The sequence below is a fragment of the Haliotis rufescens genome, unplaced genomic scaffold, assembly GCF_023055435.1.
Source record: "Haliotis rufescens isolate VD_foot unplaced genomic scaffold, xgHalRufe1.0.p SCAF_9, whole genome shotgun sequence".
NCBI classification, from domain to species: Eukaryota; Metazoa; Mollusca; class Gastropoda; order Lepetellida; family Haliotidae; genus Haliotis; species Haliotis rufescens.
Window position 1 is genome coordinate 293,347 of NW_025964383.1, and position 23,660 is coordinate 317,006.

Here is a 23,660-nt window from a genome sequence, read left to right on the forward strand (position 1 = left end):
CCATGGAGGTGTCAGGGAGGAATAGGTCCCAGCTCTCTATGGAGGTGTCAGGGAAGAATAGGTCCCAGCTCTCTATGCCTGTCTCTCCATGGAGGTTCCAGGGAAGAATAGGTCCCAGCTCTCTATGCCTGTCTCTCCATGGAGGTTCCAGGGAGGAATAGGTCCCAGCTCTCCATGCCTGTCTCTCCATTGAGGTTCCAGGGAAGAATAGGTCCCAGCTCTCCATGCCTGTCTCTCCATGGAGGTGTTAGGGAGGAATAGGTCCCAGCTCTCGATGGAGGTTTCAGGGAAGAATAGGTCCCAGCTCTCCATGCCTGTCTCTCCATGGAGGTTTCAGGGAGGAATAGGTCCCAGCTCTCTATGCCTGTCTCCCCATGGAGGTTTCAGGGAGGAATAGGTCCCAGCTCTCCATATCTGTCTGTCCACGTGGTTCTAGGAAAGGCTTATAACTGTATTCCAGAATCATGTTCATGTGCCTAATGGTTCCTCAGCATCCTCATCAAGCTTATCAAGGTTATTGCAAGTATTTTCAATAATTGCCAACGAGTTGTTGAGCATTGATGCACATGTGATCTTCCTAAGATGGTATATTCCACATTTGTTCTGCATAATATTGTAATAAAGTTGAAGGAATTCTGCAATATTTTTTCTGCAACGTCCACAAATTTTCCTCATTGTTGTTTTGTTGTTGCAGGTATTGTTGCAGTGTTGTTCTGTGGCATCACCCAGGCCCACTACACCTACAACAACCTCTCTGCTGAGTCTAAAGACAGAACAAAACAGGTATGTCAGTAGGTGGGAATTCACCTGAGTAGCGGTACAGCATAAGTGTAGGGGATTCATCAATGTGATAGTGTAGGGGATTCCCCAATGTATCAGTGTAGGGGATTCCCCCATGTATCAGTGTAGGGGATTCATCAATGTATCAGTGTAGGGGATTCCCCAAGTGGCAGTGTAGGGGATTCCCCAATGTATCAGTGTAGGGGATTCCCCAAGTGGCAGTGTAGGACTCCCCCATGAAGCTGTGTAGGGGATTCGCCCATGTGGCAGTGTAGGTGATTCCCCAAGTGGCAGTGTAGGGGATTCGCCCATGTGGCAGTGTAGGTGATTCCCCAAGTGGCAGTGTAGGGGATTTCGCCCATGTGGCAGTGTAGGGGATTTGCCAAAGTTGCAGTGTAGGGGATTGCCCATGTGGCAGTGGAGGTGATTTGCCCATGTGGCAGTGTAGGGGATTTGCCCATGTGGCAGTGTAGGTGATTCCCCAAGTGGCAGTGTAGGGGATTTGCCCATGTGGCAGTGTAGGTGATTCGACCATGTGGCAGTGTAGGTGATTTGCCCGTGTGGCAGTGTAGGGGATTCGACCATGTGGCAGTGTAGGGGATTTGCCCATGTGGCAGTGTAGGGGATTCGCCCAAGTGGCAGTGTAGGGGATTCGCCCAAGTTGCAGTGTAGGGTATTCTCCAAAGTGGCAGTGTACGGATTCCCCCTTGTGGCAATGTTGGTGATTCCCCCATGTGGCAGTGTAGGGGATTCCCCCAAGTGGCAGTGTAGGTGATTCCCTATGTGGCAGTATAGGGTATTCCCCCATGTGGCAGTTTAGGTGATTCCCCAAGTGGCAGTGAAGGGTATTCCCCCATGTGGCAGCGTAGGTGATCTCCAAGTGGCAGTGTAGGGTATCCCCCAAGTGGCAGTGTAGGGGATTTGCCGATGTGGCAATGTTGGTGATTCCCCAAGTGGCAGTGTAGGGTATTCCCCCATGTGGCAGCATAGGTGATCACCAAGTGGCAGTGTAGGGTATTCTCCCAAGTGGCAGTGTACAGGATTCCCCCATGTGGCAATGTTGGTGATTCCCCATGTGGCAGTGTAGGGTATTCCCCCAAGTGGCAGTGTAGGGTATTCCCCCAAGTGGCAGTGTAGGGGATTCTCCCATGTGGCAGTGTAGGGGATTTGCCCATGTGGCAGTCTAGGGGATTTGCCCATGTGGCAGTGTAGGGTATTCCCCCATGTGGCAGTGTCGGGTATTCCACCAAGTGGCAATGTAGTGGATTTGCTCATGTGGCAGTGTAGGGTATTCCCCCCTGTAGCAGTGTAGGGTATTTCCCCATGTGGCAGTGTAGGGGATTTGCCCATGTGGCAATGTAGTGGATTCCCCCATGTAGCAGTGTAGGGGATTCCCCCAAGTGGCAGTGTAGGGGATTTGCCCATGTGGCAATGTAGGGTATTCCCCAAGTGGCAGTGTAGTGGATTCCCCCATGTAGCAGTGTAGGGGATTCCCCCAAGTGGCAATGTAGTTGATTCCCCCATGTAGCAGTGTAGGGGATTCCCCTATGTAGCAGTTTAGGTGATTCCCCAATGTAGCAGTTTAGGGGATTCCCCCATGTAGCAGTGTAGGGGATTCCCCCATGTGGCAGTGTAGGGGATTCCCCCATGTAGCAGTGTAGGGGATTCCCCCAAGTGGCAATGTAGTGGATTCCCCCATGTGGCAGTGTAGGGGATTCCCCTATGTAGCAGTTTAGGTGATTCCCCCATGTAGCAGTGTAGGGGATTCCCCCATGTGGCAGTGTAGGGGATTCCCCTATGTAGCAGTTTAGGTGATTAAAAAAAGTAGCTGAAAGTGTTATCACACTCACTCACTCAACCATTGTTAGTTTCATGAACGCGATGCTGTGTTGTAACATGTAATTGTGACATTTCTGTCATGCTACGGCTTGAGTAGAGGAGTGACTTTTGTTATCTTGAAGGTGAGCTTATTGATGATAGACTTCAACGTGTAACAATACTTTGAGTAAAGGGTCCACCCAGCTGATATTCTTGGTCAAGGGGTAGGAGGTTGTGCAGTGTTGGATGGTTTTGAAATAACTTGTTCATTAAAATGCAAGAAGACAAAACAAAACTTATTGTAAGTTTCTTATTTAATTTTAAGAGACAAAAATGTAGGTATTGAGCCAATGGTCAAAATGAATATTTCGTCCCCACCAGAATATTATATGGTTGGTCCGTTATCTTGCAGTATCTGTACATGTTGCAGATGAACAACAACCTGATATCAGTGTTACCTGATAACAGGATTCACTCCTCCACTGGAGCTTGAACTTCCTCCACTGTCTGCCCCTGACTGGCAGTGTTGGGAGCTTTGTCTGTCATCTCCTGATAACTGACTGTCAGTGTAGGGAGCTTTGTCTGTCATCTCCTGATAACTGACTGTCAGTGTAGGGAGCTTTGTCTGTCATCTCCTGGTAACTGACTGTCAGTGTAGGGAGCTTTGTCTGTCATCTCCTGATAACTGACTGGCAGTGTTGGGAGCTTTGTCTGTCATCTCCTGATAACTGACTGGCAGTGTAGGGAGCTTTGTCTGTCATCTCCTGATAACTGACTGGCAGTGTAGGGAGCTTTGTCTGTCATCTCCTGATAACTGACTGTCAGTGTAGGGAGCTTTGTCTCTCATCTCCTGATAACTGACTGTCAGTGTAGGGAGCTTTGTCTGTCATCTCCTGATAACTGACTGTCAGTGTAGGGAGCTTTGTCTCTCATCTCCTGATAACTGACTGTCAGTGTAGGGAGCTTTGTCTGTCATCTCCTAATTGCTGACAGGCAGTTTAGGGAGCTTTGTCTTTCGTCTCATAACTATTGACTGGCAGTGTAGAGAGCTTTATCTCTCATTTCTGAGAGTATAAAAAATGAAATAAATATCAGAAGATTTTATCAAATAAATCACTGTGTTTTATCGTTTCCAAGTGTATGGCTTCAAGCTTGAGTGAATGAATGTGGTTTTCTCCTGCTCCTAGCAATATCTGGGGATATGTCGGAAAGGGGATGCCAGAAATACACATTGCATCCATACGTGGAATCAAACTCAGACCTGTGGCTTTATACTTTATCCACTAATTAACTCCTAGTTTGAGATCCTGGAATACACAGGTACTTGACCTAGACAGTTAGATAGGTTGTCTGTCGGTTTAGGAGATGACTAGGTATCTATATTTTGGATTGAGCATTGGACATGTACGTTATGCTTTAAGTGTACACATAGATAAAGATAAGTATGTAAAGACCATTCAAATCCTATGCTGGGTAATGACTTTCTGTCAAAAGTGAATCATTGTTTTTCTTTATCTCATTAATTTTAACATGAAAAGCGTTATCTCATCTTTCAACATTCTCTCAAACGTATCTGTAAGTGATTGATCAATCATTTATTTTTGTATGATGCAGTGTTTGAAATTAAACATGAAAGTCAGAGGTCATTGTCACAACCCTTATATTTAAAGTTAAAGATTTGGGGTTCCAAGTTTTAGATACCAAAGGAATCACTAATGATGTCTGTTTTGTCCACAGCTGTTCGAGCTGACAAACTTCCTGTCGGAGAACTTTGTGTTTCTGTACATCGGAGTATCTGTCTTCACCTTTCAAGAGAGCAGGATCCGCTGGGATGCTGGATTCATATTTGCTTCATTTGTATCCTTTACCTTTTCTGTCTGTGGGGTGCAGGTTGAAGGCTGTGGTGTTATGCAGGTTGAAGGCTGTGGTGTGGGTGGAGGTTGAAGGCTGTGGTGTTATGCAGGTTGAAGGCTGTGGTGTGGGTGGAGGGTGAAGGCTGTGGTGTGGGTGGAGGTTGAAGGCTGTGGTGTGGGTGGAGGTTGAAGGCTATGGCGTGGGTGGAGGTTGAAGGCTGTGGTGTGGGTGGAGGTTGAAGGCTGTGGTGTCATGGAGGTTGAAGGCTATGGTGTGGGTGGAGGTTGAAGGCTGTGGTGTGGGTGGAGGTAGAAGGCTTTGGCGTGGGTGGAGGTTGAAGGCTATGGTGTGGGTGGAGGTTGAAGGCTGTGGTGTGAAGGCTGTGGTGTTATGGAGGTTGAAGGCTGTGGCGTCGGTGGAGGTTGAAGGCTGTGGTGTGGGTGGAGGTTGAAGGCTATGGTGTGTGTGGAGGTTGAAGGCTGTGGTGTTATGGAGGTTGAAGGCTGTGGTGTAGGTGGAGGTTGAAGGCTGCGCAACACAAATTGACTGAGTGACTGACTGACTCTTTCACTCACTGACTCACTCACAGACACTCGCTCGCTCACATCCTCACTCAATCACACCCTCACTCACTCACTCAATTACTCAAATCCTCACTCACTCACTCACTCACATCCTCACTCAATCACTCACATCATCACTCACTCACACCCTCACTCAATCATTCACTACCTCACTCACTCACACAGACACTCTCACTCACTGACATCCTCACTCACTCACTCACACCCTCACTCAATCATTCACTACCTCACTCACTCACACAGACACTCTCACTCACTGACATCCTCACTCACTCACTCACACCCTCACTCAATCACTCACTACCTCACTCACTCTCACAGACACTCTCACTCATTCACTCACTGACATCCTCACTCACTCACTGACATCCTCACTCGCGCTCACTTGTTCAATCACTTACACTCTCACTCACGATTGCTCACTCACTTACACAACTCTCTCACTCACTCACTCCAGATTATCCAGTCGTCAACATGATCCTGTAGTTTCCTTAACTATCCTCCAGCTCGCTATAATCATTGGTAGATTTTTGAATGTGTACCCGTTGTCCTTCTTGCTGAACCTGGGAAGAACCAACAAGATCGGCTGGAACTTCCAGCACATGATGATGTTCTCAGGTGAGATATATTTGGATATCAATCAAGTAATTTCATATCAGTAAAAGATTTAAATATTCACTTATTTTCACTATATATGTACATAGGAACCTGTAGCTATATCTCTCTCCAGGTAGTGGTGATATATCTCTCCTGGTTACAAGCAATGTAGTGATATTTCTCTCTCCAGGTTTACGAGGCGCCATCGCCTTCGCCCTGGCTATACGGAACACGTCGACATTGCCACGGCAGTACATTGTGTCAGCGACGATGATCATCGTCCTGGCAACTGTAGTCCTCTGTGGAGGCCTCACTACTCCAATGCTGCAGTGGCTCAAAATAAGGTGAGAGCTGATATGATCCTGGTGTAAACCAGGTGCTAGGTCACATCATGAGAAATACATGGGCTTTTCACCAATGGCCCCTCTCAGGATTCTGGGAGAGAGAAGGTCACAAGGGTCCTTTAAGAACAAATCAATGAGGCTGGGGTGGTAACAATCATTAAGTGACAGCTAGAGTCCAGTTGCCACCCTTGCCGAACTACCTTTGAATTTCGTGGCTCACTCGTAGCGCCACCAGTGACTATTGCCAGGTATTTCCCTTTTATGTCCCTCCTACTGACCAATCAGATTCCACCTCCCGTATCGCTTGCATTTACTTCAAACAAAATGTCAGCGCCCAGTCAAGACGATCTGATCAATGATCAAGATCTATATTGTAATAAAGTGGGTCTTACCTCAGGAAGTGCATCAAAACATTTGAGCACCTTGTTTAAAAACATGAAAAGATTTGTGAAATATCTGTCGACGCCGTGTGGACGGTACACATGTTTGCAAGTTTTGCCGTCGATCAAATTCTGCATGTTGAAATCCATGTTGTTTACAAACCGGATGTCTAGTTCATTGCTCCATTTTCAGACTCTTTAGTCCAGCCAAAATATAACTCTGGAATTCCAGCCTTGCTCGGCAATGGTGAAAACTGGACTTGCCTTGCCTCAGGAAGATGGACTATCATGGCATTTTAGCTCACCTGACGGCTTGGTTTTTGTTCACATACTTAGCTCCTAGTTTGGTTGTACTGGTAATGTTGTGGTGATTTAACTTAATCAAAAGTGTCACCTTGACCTCATTGATAGTATGATGTTTGTATTTGATGTCACCTTGACCTCATTGATAGTATGACCTTGGTATTTGATGTCCCTTTGACCTCATTGATAGTATGACGGTTGTATTTGATGTCACCTTGACCTCATTGATCACCTTGACCTCATTTAATAGTATGACCTTGGTATTTGATGTCACTTTGACCCAGGGGTCCTGAAACCGTCATATGCGCCGGACATGTCCGATTGGGAATCTCAAATGTCCGTTTTAAAATATTGCTTACCGGACATTTTAAAAAGTATTGTCCGGACATTCTTAAATTTTGACCGGACATGATCAACAGTTAGGACTGAGCAGTTTCTGTCTGCAGTTGCAACACAATGAAGATTAACTACACTGACAAGCTTTGTTTGTTTTGATTGCTGTAAATACATCGTACCTACATGATAGTCCAATCGGTCAATCACTGTAATAGGCAATAAACTGAGTTGACACTGATTAATCGAGGATTAATTACTGAGAACATCTTGTTAATTTGAGTGAAAGGTGTTTACAACTGTACATTAATACCTTGCATCATCGATGTACCTCATTATCCTCACAATGCTACGATACGTAACCTCAGACAAGAAGCGAAAGCGTGACGACAGCCAGTAGACCGATGCAGATCAGTCGAGCGGATCTGCCAAACCCTCAAAGTCTGGACGATCATTTTGTAAGTCGTGGCTAACGACTTTCACTTGGTTGACATACAATGAGGATTTGCAGATTTTATTGTTTTCAGTAGCTAGTCGTATATTGAATCTTGATTGACCGCCATTTAGCTTTCTCGGACGATCGATATCCAATTTTTTTATGGTCAATAAATAAGTACAGATGAAAAAAGTATTCAAATAACTATTGCTATCAACGATATTTTTGCATTTGTGATTAAATTATCTGTCTTGTTTTTAAAAAAATCTTTAGTTTAAAAAAACACATTTCCCGTGAGGTCACGTGATAACCAAATATGGGATAATAGTCTCGATCCAAATGTTACAACGCGTACACTTGAGCAAACTCATGAATATAACTCATGAATATTAAATAGACCATTCACTACGTTAACAGATCGTTATTATAAAAGAAACAAACGTATGTTTTCCATGTAAATCTAAAATGATATTATTTGTTATTAATTGTCCGGTGAATTAAACAATTTAAATTGAAACATTCATAACATTCATAAACATAACATTCATATTATGAATACGTAAACTTGTAATGTGTGTGAAAAGTCGTACTAAAATACGCTATTTGAAGGGGGCGTGGCCTAAATGCAAATGTCCGATTGGGATTTTAAATTTTCCGGACCCCTGCTTTGACCTCATTGATAGTATGACCTTGCTATTTGATGTCACCTTGACCTCATTGATAATATGACCATGATTTTTATATCTAACCTTGACCTCATTGATGATGTTACCTTTGTGTTTGATGTCACCTTGACCTCATTGATAGTATGACCTTGTTTTTTATCTAACCTTGACCTCATTGACGATGTTACCTTTGTATTTGATCTAACCGTGACCTTTCTTCCAGGGTGGGTGTGGATGAGGAGTTGGAGATGCAGCAGATGCCTCCCAATGCCGTGAGGAGTGTAAGTACTGGACTCCATTCACACTTACCATGTATACTCTCAAAGCTAACACTTTAACTTTCTGTGCTGAAGACATATCAGCTTCCACTTACAATTATTTTATAAAACTCAAGAATTAGTTTTTAATGAAGAGATATCGTTTTATTGTTTTTTTTACATTCTCATTTGTTATGTATGATATTATTTGAGATTATGTCAGAAGTAATTATGTCTCAATCAACCAAAAGTGCAAGTAATAATAATTCTGAATTTTCTATATATCACCATTTTGTCCATTTGACACTGCGGTGAGGCAACCCAGTGGTCAAAGTGTTGACTCATCACGCAAGAGACCCTGGTTCAGTTCCCCTCAAGGGTACAGTGTGTGAAGCTAATTTCTGTTGTTCCCTGCCCGAATATGGCTGGAATATTGCTAAACCGGTGTAAAACCCCCACTCTGTACATGGAAGAACTATTTGTTTTTGTTTCTGTTTTGTTTATCAAGTTTAGGTTAAGTCACTTTTATTTCTTTGAATATTTTGCTATTACTTATAACGGTTTGGTGCTTGATGTCACTAACAGACTAAACATTGCAGAAATGTATTATGTATAATCTCTTTGAGATTGTTTATGCTTTTGTTTATTGTTTTTCATTATCTTTTGAGTTTTATCAGATGCTGCAATAGTATTCCGATGTAATGAAGATCCAAGCGGTTTCACTTCTATGTTTCATATACAAAAGTTTTATTTCTTTAAATTTGCATGATGACTTTTTCTTCTTTTAATCACTGTGCAGAGTAATTTACCCTGTAAAATGAAAGTGATATTTGTGAAAGTAAAATATTTAAAATTAATTCTTTCTCTTGGTAAATCTAAATTATATCTGTTAAAGTTTGTTCATGCTTCTTTTTTGAACAGGAGACCAATAAGAATGATTGTATACTGAGAAATGAAATGTACTTTAGCCAGTGGACATAATATGAATACGCTTTGTCAAATCAGTCTTGACACTATGCAAAATAGTACAATGGTTACTCCCTGTGTCTGTCTGTGTGTCCAGGCTATGCAGAGCCAGCGTCAATACAGCACAATGAGCAGTCCCTCCGATGACCAGCCTCCCACGCCCCATGTCACCACGGCAAACCGGCCGGTTGGTTAATTCCCCCAAAACCTGTGCATTCCTGCTTGGTTTTCATGTGTCTTAGATAGTGTGATAAATTCTTGTTAGAAGTCTTTTCTGAGAGTTGTTTCCCTTAGTACAGTGTCATTTCATTTGGAAACAAAAAAATAATATCATGAAGATATGCCTTTTATGCAGACATTGTTAACATTTGTTCCATGTGTGCTTCGTTGGAGAATTAACTACTGAACATGTGTTCGGAGAGTAATGATTGTTCTAGAATGCTGCAAAGGGGAGATAACTCTCAGACCACTACTTGTTTGAAGTTCAATCACACATCATCCTTCACGATTCATTGAAAAATTTGTAATTTTTAGTTTCATTTCTGGTTTTTGGGACATTTTTCTTCACGTTTTCATCCTCTTCCTCTTTGTGTATCCTTGTTTACTTGCTGGTATTTTGGTATTGATTAACACCACGTTCTGATTAATTTGAAAGTTTTCTACTTTATTTTCATTAATTCTAACCTTAGTTTCCATATCCCATTATGTACTACAGGTGGAAGTGTTTCAGCATTGTCTGTGGTTGGGTACTAAGGGACCGAACATTGGATATTTTGTGGGATGTTATCGAAAAAAAACCAATTGTCCCTTTGGAAAAAGAGAAATTGCCTGCGCAAACATTATTTCATTGTTGCAAGGTGTTTCTTCTTTTTAAAAATTCAGGCTCATAGTTTTAAATACAAAAATATCTGGTTTTGCATCTGAAGCAGAAATATCTAATCTTGATACAAAATTGCCCCCATTCCCCCCCCCCCCCCCCCTCCCCGAATATCAAATGTTTGGTCCCCGACCAGGTGTTTGGACATGTGGACATGGTAATGGTTTGTGTTTTGTTTTCCACGCTTCACCTTCAACCATCCTGCACTGTATAGCCCATTCCCTCTGCTGTTCACCAAGTGTGTGTATTTGTTCCCATTCTGAGGTCATCTTAAATCACCTTGACCTCATCTGGACCTCACCTTGACCTCAGTGTCTCTGTGACCTGGCTTTTATCCATGTTACATCTTGAAATGGTGCTTTCCGTTTCCTTTTTTGGCACATCTTTTGCTTTGAGTGTTCTTGACCTTTGATGACTTTTATCACATGCTTCCATGCGTGACGTTCTGTCGATTTCACTTGGTCTCTGTACAGTTATTGTTGACCTTGATCATGTGACCCCATGTCATGATGACTTTTAAGGGTGGTTTGACCTTGACCTTGAGTAACGGGGTCATTGTGTGTTTCAGTACCAGGAAGATGCCAATATTGATGCCACACACTTTGCACATTATTTTTCTGGTTCTTTAGTTTATTTTTGATTTGTATTTATGATTTGTATGACACAAACTATTACTCCTTGTCAGACCGTGTGTTTTTTTCATGGGCACTTCACAGACATAGACATATTGCTTCGTAAACATCACCTTTGCATGAAGATTCTTTTCTTACTGTGGGTATTCCTCTAAGAAAAGTCTGCATCCAAAACAAGAAAACAAGCAGAAAAAACATGTCTGTGACAAGACTCTCCCCCAAACATAGGAGGATAGTTGCATTTTGTGCATGAGATTCAGATCAAATCATCCTTGCACTCTCAATGGGACAGTGGCACTTCTGTGTTAAGTTGCTAAGTTGCTGCATGAAAAACTCAAAGACTGTCAATGTCTGCAGTTTTACCGAACAGAAATATTTGGGGGGTGTTTCGATGTTCATCCTCAGTCAGTCTTGTATCGTATTTATTGCTTTGGCCACAAACAAAGGATCATGTCACATCTGGAATTCAAACCTACCATTCAAGGAAGAGGATCCTGATACGGCCAATGGAAACAACTCTACGCAGTTAGTTGTGATGCCTGGAAAACACATGCCCTCTATTTATTTGTGAATACAGAGAACTAGTCAGTTGTTCAGCTTGTATATGAAGAGAATATCCTGGCAATTTGTTAAACACAATTATATTATTTATATTAATATTTATTTTGAAGGCCAATCCTATTAAACAAGCAAAAAGTGCAGTTATCTTACTTAATAAAAATTCTCAGTACATTATATGTGGGCGGTTACCATTTGAAAAAATAATTTATGAGCATATATATAATTCAAGAGAGTTTATGTCGTGGCCAGTTTGTCCATCATGCGTCGCCTTATAGCATCTTCTCCGACGAAACCCAAATTTTTAGAGAGTTTGAGTTGGGGGAGTGCCACACATTGGGAGTGCCACACATTGGGAGTGCTGGATTGGGCTGGGGGTGCCAAATATTTTGAGCGCCTGAGTCTGGGGAGTGCCAAATATTTTGAGCGCCTGAGTTGGGGGAGTGTCACACATCAACAGTGCTGGGAGTGTCACATCGACAGTGCTGGGAGAGCCACACATAGACAGTGCTGGGAGAGCCACACATCGACAGTGCTTGGAGAGCCACACATAGACAGTGCTAATGGAGACAGCCACATGTTGTAGGTCAACTGACACAAATCTTGCTGTGTTTCAGTTTGAAGCCGAAGAAGGCCAGTCCCTCGCTGGCTCCCCCCTTTTAGAACAGGTACACGTGCACCGAACGACACTCTTCAACTTATTGGCATCTAGCTGCCTTCTTGCATTTCAGTTTGTAGTTTTCTTCCTGGTGTCATTTGGTAAAGCACACTGTTTATTCTGTTGTTTTGCTATGATTTCAATGTAGTCATGTCTTTATTTCCATGTAGTCCTTACTTGATTTGAATTTTGGCGGTGTCACCTTTCTCTCTCGGGGTTTTGTCTTTCCAAGATTAGACATTAGGTGTAGATGGATGTTATTTATTCTGTGTGAGTTGTTGGGTGGTAGTGGTATTTTGAGAGTTTTAGTCCTCATGGAGTCTTCACAATCGGTAAGTTTGATTCATTTCCTGGGCTGTTTATTACTTCTTGTTTATGTATAGTTCTGGATTATCTTAGTCTGTGTTGAATGTTCAAGTTATCAAAGACTTGTTAATCATTCAAGGCATCAAAAGTTTTATTTATGTCTATCCATCAAAGAACTTTAGACACTTTAGGTAGAAACATTCAAGATTATGAAAGACTTTAGGTTGAATTGTTAAAGGATATGAAAGACTTTAGACTTAATCATTCAACAGTGCCTTTAGGTTGAAACATTCAAAAATTGAACAATTTCATTAAATTTGGAAGGGGGCACGGGTGGCCCAGTCGTCTAAGGCGCCGCGATTCGCTGCTCAGAGTTGCGTCCCTAGGGCACGCCAGAAACCTTTGATTTTCGGTTCGAATCCTGGTTCACCCCGATTTTGTTTCTGGGTTTTTCAACACCATACCTGTGCTTGTGGGTTTCACCGAAGTGATAAACGTCTGAGACCTGCATCACTTTAGGCTTTCCTCCCACATTAAGCTGACACGCCGCAATATAACTGGAATACTGTTAAAAGCAGCGTTAAACCCAACTCACTCACACTCACTAATTATATTTGATATTTTACTTCAATGCGATATCACTCTGTGTGAAGGTCTGAGTACACTACCACAGGAGACGTAATAAGCGCCCAGGGTGCTCTCAAAATTAGAAATACGGGGCTTTTATTAGAATATTATTTTGGTGAAGTTGAAAGATAAATTTTGTAGTTTATGCTTGCAGCCTGAAATGTTTAAATACGACAGATAATTAGGATTAGGATAGCAAATATTTCCGTGGGCGCTTATTAGAGCGGAGCGCTTATTACGTCGAATACCGTATCTGATTTCGGTATCGAAAACAAACTAAAACAAGTTCCGAAAGTAGGATGTATAGCTGTGTCAATGTATTGAACTGAATATTTCCAACATCCCGTTGTTCCTGAGCACTAACGCATCTACACCCAAAAGGGAGTCCCATCGAAGGATTAGTGCTGTTCTGTTTGGGTTTTCATTGTACGAATCAAAATTTCCTTTTCAGGGTGGTATAAAAATGAAACCGAATCGCTTTTGTAATCTAACATCTGATTAGCTCAAGATCCCATTCAGCTGTCAAATTTCATGATCAGTGTTCAAAATAAGCGCCGGACCGTGACAGGTAGATCTCGTTTTGGGCCCGTAGTTCCAAATTTGTATGGGACCTTGTGGCCAGCAGTAAATATGTTCATTGATAAACAAGCTGCAGTTTTTTAAATGAGGACCTGAAGAGTTTGGTCTGGGCCTACAGCTCCAAGCGTGTGTGGTTCCTCATGGCAGCCATTTTGTTTTATTTCTAACACTACTCCGTGTTCACCTGAAGCAACCTTCCTTAGGGTGTCCTGAGGTCTTAACGTAGAGGAAGAGATCTGATTTTAGTGAAATCAAAATATGAAAGTTTTTTTTTGTGAAACGTTCAAGAATATTCAGAGTTGACACAATGTATTACTATAAAGGCGATGTTTCGGTATAGGTGCTTATAGACTGCTTGACAACGTTATAAGGATCGCCCTTACAGTAACTGAAGAAGTTGTTATCCATAAATTGTGTCTACTTTGTCATCCGTCCTCTTCTAAGTAATGACTATCAAACAATTCAAGAAAACTCAAGTTGACACATTGAAGTAGTGTTAGGGTTGTAGTTGTGTAGGTTTTAGGTTCTAGTGGACTGACCCACGAGCAGAAGCAGGTTTCCAATGAAGTTCATAACAGTTTAGTGTGAATCTTTGGAGTATCTAGACTGGTTGTCATGACAGCAGGAAGCAGATAAATGTCCTTTCCACTTCTGTGTCTTACTCGACTTCAGGCTTTTGTCAGGCTTGTATTTTTGTTACATGGCTTACATGATCATCATTCTCAGGCTACATATAGTGATATACTCTGATATATACTTGACTGAAGACAGTTAATACTGATATTGTGATATACTCTGATATATCCTTGACTGAAAACAGTTAATACTGATATTGTGATATACTCTGATATATCCTTGACTGAAAACAGTTAATACTGATATTGTGATATACTCTGATATATCCTTGACTGAAAACAGTATATCATCATCATCATCATCATCATCATCATCATCGTCATCGTCCCCATTCTCACTACTAATAGGGTGCTGACAGCTCAACTTTTGTTTCAGTGTGGGATACAAATGTGTTGGTCGTTATACAATATACAATATAACAAACATACCATATTTCCTCTATTAGACACTCAGGCGTCGCCATGATCGAAGAAAATTAGTCCTTGGTACGGGATCTGTGAAATCTGCAGTCAATAATAAGGACATTTTCCCAAGGCAAGAGCATCCACTAGCCTTTTGATCTGTCTTGTTTCCACCCTTGCCACATCAAGCCCACTTTCCTGTGCTAAATAGGATTGGACTGTCACACGATAGTCCAGTCCGAGAACATTTCACAAAATCAACATCAACAACTGGTACATCTTCGTATGAAAGTGACTTACAGCTGCCTGTCTTTGTTGACAATATGTCCTTTTCATCTTTTAAACCCCCCATGGATTGCCTATGTTTTTGTGTCAGAGATGAAATCGCAAATGTGTTCGTTATCTGATCGACTAGGTCGTCACCTGTAGTAGCCGTCATCTTTGTGAAGCTCTACAAGATAAGAACAGTGATCTGATTTGATATCGCGTTTTCATTACAAGGGACACAACTTGTGATTTATGCAAGGTGGCGCCAGGGCCGAGCCAAGTAAAGTGGCCTTGATGTGGCAAGGGTAGAAACTAGGCTTTGATATAGGCTAGTGGACACACTTGCCTCAGGAAGATGCAATAAGGATGGCCATGGGACAAGCATGGGGCACTGGGGATATTGTGTACACGCAGTACATTCTTCAATATTATATTTTGAGAGAAAGTGAGCAAATCAAATAGAAACTTGAGCTGTACAGTTGCGCCTGCTCTCTCCTTTAACATGTCTTCCCCAGTGCATGCTGGTATTGACATAGATGTAGAGGATCTGTTGGTTTGGTGTATTTAGGCACTTGGTTTAAATAATTCAGGAACAGACACTTAACAAGTACAATGTCTACAAATACACATGTACAATACCCGAATGTTTAGTTCTTACGTTAAAATTTGAAAGGATTATGAATGTTGCCATACCAATCAATGTTCAAAGATGTTGTAAAACTTTGTTGAACCTGTTCCTGGAACCAAAGTGGATTGCATGAATACACCAATGTAGTTGTAGCCATGGTGGATGCTCTAGTGTTTGTATTAACCTCTGTGGTGGCAGTGATGTGATCCAGCAATGTTGTATGACGGATGTATGGGCTGGTATTGCCTGCGGTCCATCCTCGGCACACAGGGGTACAGGCTATCGTCTTTCCCAGGAAAACAAGAGAAAACAGAAGGAATTGATTAGACAAAATGGCAATTCTCTTCCTATTGTATGGTACCATTATGAATAGTTGTGTTTCAGGTGAAATCTCCTTGACAGGAATATTTTTGGAAGGTTAAAGAAATAATATTATTTTGATTTAAGTTTTGATGAGTTTTCTTCATGGATACAAATTTCAGGGTTACTTGTTAAGTGATTGGCCAGTGGGTTCAGAAACAGAACATTTGTTATTTCGGCCTACGGGAGGTTGTATAAGATACCCCTGTGTACCGAGGACTGTGTAACAAATCTCAGCCATCAGCTTGTTATCATTCAGTATGTGCATGTGAAATACATGATGATGTACATGATACAGTTATCTTTATACATCTAAGGTTATGAAACTCATAACGGGGATTCTGGAGGGACCTGGGATTATATATTCTAAAAGACTACATATTTTCAATCACTGCACCACTGACTTTCCTTTTAACCAACAACACAATCGTTTTCAGGACATCCACTGGTCAGCTGTTCTTTTTTAGTAAAAGCTGAGGCAAAAAAAAAAATTTCCAGTATATTCTGGAATATTTAAAAGAAGAAAATCCCATGTCCTGCCCAGAACAGTTTAAAGTTGTACCCTTATGATAAATACATATACTTTGTGAGAAGGCAGAAAATAATTATGCTGAGCGAATTGAGTTCTTGAATTGATGGCATGAGAACAGATGTAGCAGAAAAAACACAGCTAGGGTACTGTAACATGTATTTGAAAAGGGCAATTAATTGTAATCTAAGTCAAGGGACTCTTACATGCATTTAGTTTCTAATCTTGAAGTAAACTACGACATAAACAGAGATCTGTTGGCCACAATGACTCATAAATGTGGATTGACTTGTGACCACCAAGGGAGACCACTCTCAGCTTGGACCTCATGTGCATACCACTGATTGATGTCCAGACTCAGTGACAGTGATTTAACATGCTTGCTAATAGTGTTACACAGCTGCTGCATCTGGAAAATAAATTCTTACTTTTGAAAAAATGATTACCGGTGAATGAAATGTCAAGTCATTTATTGTCAATACTTTATAATTGTAATTTTGTTTTGTTAATGAGACTAACTTTTTTATAAGATATGTAATTATTTTTCTCTGAAGTCATTAATTGTGTGAAATTTGTAAGGAACGACTGTTTCCTATCGTTGAGTCTGGCTGATAGGTGTGCCATTATCATATGTACATGTATCTACATGTGTTGTCTGCAGCAGAATTCTTATACCACAGGAGTTTTAACCATGTTATGTTGATATGTAGGAGTCTGGAGACCCTGGGGAGATACCAAGGACAAAAGGGAAAGCTTGGCTGGTTGCCAAGTGGTATAACTTTGATATGGTGTAAGTATGTTATCAGATTTACTCACAATAAAAAGAAAGACAACAGAAAACCTTTTTGCAGCAATGTTCAAAACTTGTCAGAAACACAGCCAAAATGACCCGAGATAAAAGAGATAATGTTTCAATCAATAATGTAACAAAGGCTGATTTTTGTGAAAAATGGTGAATATCACTTGTTTCTGACTTTTTGTCCTGCTATACTGAATTTGTCATATAACACCCCCTGCCTAACTTGGAGACCTATATGTAAGTATTCCCTGTACAAGCCCCAAGTGAGTCCGAAAGCTTATGTACATCTGTATTTCAAAAACATATGAAGGCAGCAGAGCTAGAATAATCTTCTGAACTGTAAGTTTTGTTCTGCAAACTTGCTTCTTGGAAGATGCAAGAATCCTAGTGACATCTGTAGACTTCCTACTGTTTCTTACCTCAGGATAATATCCATGAAATTTATCCAGGAATTTTATCCAGGATGTTTTTGGGTGGTATAAACAAGATAAACAAGATGATATCAAATCCCTAATTTGGGAATGGACATGTTCCTAAAACAGTTGAAATTAAGTACATTGAGAAATGGGAAAATATTTTTGAAATATTAACTAACTTCTTACCATCAGAGAGGGACTGTTTGAGAACATCTTATAATTACAGTTAAACCAATCTTTTCTTTTTCAGGTTCATGAAACCCTTTTTAACAAATTGTCGACCGACGCTTATGGAGACATTACCAAAATGCTGCTTACCCCTGGCCAAGCTGTTGACCACAGAGGAGCAGATGACACAGGTAAGGTTGGTTGGTTTCTTGTTTCACGCCGTACTCTGCAATATTTCAGCTATATGATGGCGGTCTGTAAATAATTGAGTCTGGACCAGACAATCCAGTGATTAATATCATGGGCATCGATCCACGCAATTGGGATCAATGACATGCTTCAACCAAGTCAGAGAGCCTGACCACCCGATCCCGTTAGTCGCCTCTTACGACAAGCTTAGTCGCCTTTTACGGCAAGCATGGGTTGCTGAAGTCGTATTCTACCCCAGATCTTCACGTGTCGACACAGGTAAGGAGGGCTGCCGACTTGCTTGTTGCCGAAGCATACATAATTAGTGCCCTGGGATGAGGCCAGTGTCTTGTGTGAATCCTGTATGTGATCACAGCATTGGTCAATTACAGAATGTTTTGATGACTTTGCTAAAATCCTTATTTTGATTGGTTAATCAGAGGTTTCAAATCACAATAAACTGTTTTGATTGAAACATCTGATTTGACTCATCGAAGAAGCTGATGTGTTTTAGAAAATGACTTCTTTCTCAGTCATTGGTAGCAGGCTGTTTGAAATAGTATGTCACAAAATGCTGAGTTATATTAATATTCAAAGTAGGGGAAGAAAACACAATATAAATTATCTAAGAGAAAGTATTAATAATAAGTAGGATTGAAAGAGAGATTTAGGATATTATATGAGTTTTCAGGTCATACTATGTTTATGACACAAATGTCTAAATTCCGGTATTTCCCTCGCTCTCACTTGGGAAATACCAGAATTTAGGCACGAGTGTCGTAAACATAGTATGACATGGACACGAATATTATGTTCTATTTAATACCGAAGAAGATGTCTACATACAAAGACAAATTTTTGTGTTTACCTATAAGGACAGCAAGTCGCAACAGCAGCTGAACCACAATTTGTTGATTGAAGTCAACAATCTTCAGCTATGATGTCGTTTCTTGCGTGCGGTCATTCCGACCTCCTGTCACAATAAGATTTGAATGACTTCAACAATGCCATCTAGATGACGGAAACAATACACTGTTGTCTCGTGACGTGACCCAAGGGCACATATGATTTTCATGAACCCCAATATGTTTGCCCGCGCAGGTAATAACTTGAAATATGTTTGTTTCTATGTCCGACCTGATAGGCTGTGAGGTCATATGTTTTGCATCGCAATGAGAGGTATGCTGTTACAGTAGTGACATGCAGTGGAGACGTTTGAAGGCTTTGCAAGGCTTGCCTAATAGTCTTAAGGGCACTGCATGTTCATTTCCAAATTCACCTGACTGAACATATGAGACACTCCCACCATTTCTTAATGGAGGTAGCTTTGATTACAGTCTGATATTGTGGCGTTGGGGTACTCTTGTGGTTAAAGCTTTCGTTATCACGCCGAAGACACGGGTTCGATTCCCCACATAGGTACAATGTGTGAAGCCCATTTCTGGTGTCCCCGCCGTGATATTGCTGGAATATTGCTAAAAGCGGAGTAAAACCATACTCACTCACTCTCTTACAGTCTGATATTAAGTTTCGCACATGTCGGAAACTGTCTGTAGTCTGGTATGGTAACGATGTCAGTGAGTGATATTTTACCATATTGACAGTAGCGGGTGACCTCGCCTAGGTGAACACTACCAAGCTGACTGTTATTCATTTCCCAATAAACTTCAGTATGTCACGTGATTACGTGGTCAATCGCGAGGAGATATACAGAAATACTTTAGGGGAATTCCTCAATGTCTAAAAGTAACATTAAAAATAATTAGGGAAAAGTGAGAGCGACATCGATTCAGGCTAAGTATGATGCAGGCTTTGAAGCCAGACAGATCAGGTATATGTCGGGTGACCGAAATGAAGCGTCCATTCAAAGCTATAACAGAGAATGCTCGACTTACCAAAAGAAATCACCAAGCTCCACATTATCGTGCCCCGGGAAATCCAACTGCGCCGCCTCAAGCGGTAATCCCCGTCATCAGCAGCCGTAGTATGACTCAAACACACATCAAAGTTCACAGAACGTTAATGTGTATCCATTTTCAGCATCAGCCGGGTCTTGATTTCTTTCCAATTCCAACGCTAACTTTACTGGGTGCAACTTGTATTTCAAGCGAATGACATTGCGGTAGCCGCCATTTTCTGCTGTTTGTAAAAACAGGGGATGTCACTCCAAATGGAATGTTTGGGATGAATGATGTCATGACGTCACGACTCTCCGCGTTGATATAGTTCGCTTTCAAAAATTAAGGTTTGATGTTTAATGGATTGTTTTGTTATGATTTATGAATCTGTCAATATAAGGATTGAAGTTGTATTTGTTGACGTTCATCAGCTGATGAAGACAGTGCCTCACGTGAGCAAATTCCATGATGCGCTTCATCAGCTGATGAACATCAACAAATACAACTTCAATCCTTAATTGTTGATGCAGTATTGTAAACGGGCCACTCACAATTTAATGCATCAACAGTTTCAATAATATGGTGACATATATTTTTTATATTTTCAGGGTGAGTCTCACCGAGACAATGACTCTGACACTGACATGATAATCGACCACAGCCAGCTGTCTATCGGCGAATCGGAGCTCTCCTCCATACCCTCGAACCACGCGGAGAATGATACCAGTAGAAAACTCCCCATACAAGTAAGTACAGCCTTGTGATGTACGTGTAATGTGAAGTGCGTGCTCTCGTGGACATCTGTTTTCAGTTATATAGGGAACAATGTGGTCACAAAGCTGTCATTATTATGAGGCTGGCATTTTAAGGGATCTGATACAGGCATCCTGCATTATAGGGCTGGGGGACGGAGGACTTGGGTACTCGGGTCGGGTGGGTACTGAGAAGGACCCGGGTACCCACAGAACTACCCGGACCCGCTGTTTGTCATGTGATATATTGTTTATTGACAAAAATGATCTTGAACCATATCGTTACACCACAATGTTTAAGTCAATAATGTTGGCATTTCTTTCTGACTATGCACCCAGAAGTCTATATGTTTGAATGAAGATTAAACTTCCGTCAACTTCAGTCAACTTCAGTGTATGCATGACCAGATCGTTTTATACATGTATCTAAATACATTTTGTCCAGGGCTACAGTCAAACTATTCCCAGTTGGACATTTTGTACCTATCTCTCGAGACCTACAGTGGGTACCCGGGTAGGGTCAGGTAATAGGTTGGTGGGTACCTGGGTAGTAAATTTGGACTCATCCCAGCCCTGACACTGGTATCTGCTCTTTGATGAAACAGGGATTACAGTGAGACTGGCGTTTTAGAGTATCTGACCCAGACGTCCTACCTTATGATGAGATAGTGAGCTGTCATTATGACAAATATGGTATATGAATGAATCCGACACTGACAGCTGGCGTCATGACAAATGTGGTTTAAGGAAGAATGGGGAGAATCTAATCTTGGCGTTCTTCCCCACGTGGTTGTGATGCAGATGGTGAGATACTACATCCGTACATCATGGGTGTCGTTCAACGTGAACGTCATTTATTTGTTTTGATTTGACAACTATGACCTCACAAGTCACACATGAAAGGTCTCACTCGAACTGTATTTCATTTGTCATTATGAGACTTCATTATCAGCACTTAACCCAACAATCATGTCGCGCACTTAATATAAAGATGGATTTATACGCGTCATGTTAAGATGAATTAAGAATTTTGCTGTACATTCTTTCTTTAATATGCCAACATAGATAATCATCTACAACATAAAATGATCTACATCATTTGACTTTGTACAGATATCGGGTCACTTGGTCAAGGCCTATATGCTTATGCACCTAACCACTTATAATTCAGAAAATGAAGCCAGTTTACACTGTTTGACATGGTATCTAGACTTGCTATAGGTGCAACTGTGCAAAACAGCAAAAACACAACTGTGCAAAACAAAGAACAAACAGCTGTGCAAAACAACGAACAAACAGCTGTGCAAAACAGTGCCCCTTTATTGCATATTTTGCCACTGCATTTTTTCGTTTATCCGGATCCCCAGTTGTCCTTTTAGTTTTCAGGTGGTGTGTTTTACTCATGTCATACGACAACGTTGTTATATACTGCTAAAATATATGTGTGGCTCCTATGCATGTTGATACACTGCTACACATGTTGAGAAATCACATGACTGACACACACAGAACAAAGATCTAGCAATTCACAATAAGACCGAAATACTGAACACTGAGCTGTGAGTGAGGGCAATGGTGCCCCAGTCGGTAGTGCCTTCCCTTGTGGTAGGGGCTCATGTCACAGATGGTATATGTGATGTCACAGATGGATGTGTGATGTCACACATGATTGTGTAATGTCACAGATGTATGTGATGTCACAGACAATTGTGTGATCTCACAGATGTTGTATGTGATGTCACAGATGATTGTGTGATGTCACAGACGATTATGTGATCTCATATATGTTAAATGTGATGTCACAGACAGTTGTATGATGTCACAGATGTTATATGTAATGTCACAGACAGTTGTGTGATGTCACAGACAGCCATGTGATGTCACAGATGTTATATGTGATGTCACAGACAGTTGTATGATGTCACAGACAGTTATGTGATATCACAGATGTTATATGTGATGTCACAGATGATTGTGATGTCACAGATGTTATATTTGATGTCACAGACGGATGTGTGATGTCACAGATGTTATATGTAATGTCACAGACAGTTGTATGATGTCACAGACAGTTATGTGATATCACAGATGATTGTAATGTCACAGATGATATATTTGATGTCACAGACAGTTGTGTGATGTCACAGATGTTATATGTAATGTCACAGACAGTTGTGTGATGTCACAAACAGTTGTGAGATGTCACAGATATTATATATGATGTCACAGATGGATGTGTGATGTCACAGATGTTATATGGGATATCACATATGTTATATCTAATGTCACAGATGATTGTGTGATATCACAGATGTTATATCTGATATCACAGATGGATGTGTGATGTCACAGATGTTATATGTAATGTCTCGCCCGGTTATGTAATGTCACAGAATTATATGTGACGTCACATATGCAAACATAATGTGTGAAATCACAGATGACTATTTGTGCTGTTGTAAGTTATACCATGGACCTGAGTCCTTCAATGCCCTGAGTATCAAACCAACTTGTACTGACCGTAGGAGGTACATCTCCAACATGATACTCATCACTTGTGTTTACAGCTTATTTGTTGATGCGAATTAATGTTGCACCGAGGTCGGAGTTAATTTGCTTGACAAACAAGTATCATAAGCTGTCATTCACAACAGACTACCAGTGTTTCTTCTTTTACTAGTGTTGGAAAATGATGTAGGTTGTATGATAAAATAGTGCAGCCATGTTGGAAGGGGAGATAATTCCTGACTAAGTTATCTCCCCTTTTAGCTTCTCGTTATTAACAAGTAAGCTGGGGCAAGAGTATTCGGCGTCAGAACATTCATCACTTGTTTACCAATGTAACGATTGGTTGCGAGTTCAACTCTATGCATGGTTACGGTCTAACACAGTGGGGAGCTCTCACCAGAGGCAGTGGTAGTATATTGACTGGGCTCCTGTCTTCTGTAACTTGGAGACAGGTGGCAGCCGATTGCTGGATGCAATTCAACAACTCTAGACATAGCATTCATTGCTTCTCGGTATGGAATGAAAATGAATAGTGGATTTGTGAAGTTTGTTTGA

At 41.2% G+C, this 23,660-nt stretch overlaps 1 protein-coding gene across 7 annotated transcripts in view; it reads left to right on the forward strand.

Moving 5' to 3' along the window:
• Positions 1–23,660, forward strand: part of LOC124152642 (sodium/hydrogen exchanger 9-like) — a 61,244-nt gene that overhangs the window by 15,240 nt on the left and 22,344 nt on the right. For 5 of the 7 annotated variants that reach the window (XM_046525648.2, XM_046525646.2, XM_046525643.2 and 2 more), the window contains exons 9-17: positions 695–783; positions 4,336–4,455; positions 5,543–5,654; positions 5,824–5,977; positions 8,318–8,375; positions 9,415–9,504; positions 17,086–17,165; positions 17,841–17,949; positions 20,454–20,591. In XM_046525648.2, coding sequence (XP_046381604.1) covers positions 695–783; positions 4,336–4,455; positions 5,543–5,654; positions 5,824–5,977; positions 8,318–8,375; positions 9,415–9,504; positions 17,086–17,165; positions 17,841–17,949; positions 20,454–20,591 — 950 coding nt within the window. Of the gene's footprint in view, positions 1–694; positions 784–4,335; positions 4,456–5,542; positions 5,655–5,823; positions 5,978–8,317; positions 8,376–9,414; positions 9,505–12,001; positions 12,053–17,085; positions 17,166–17,840; positions 17,950–20,453; positions 20,592–23,660 lie in introns of all 7 variants that reach the window. The other 2 variants (XM_046525645.2, XM_046525649.2) reach the window with 2 other exon arrangements.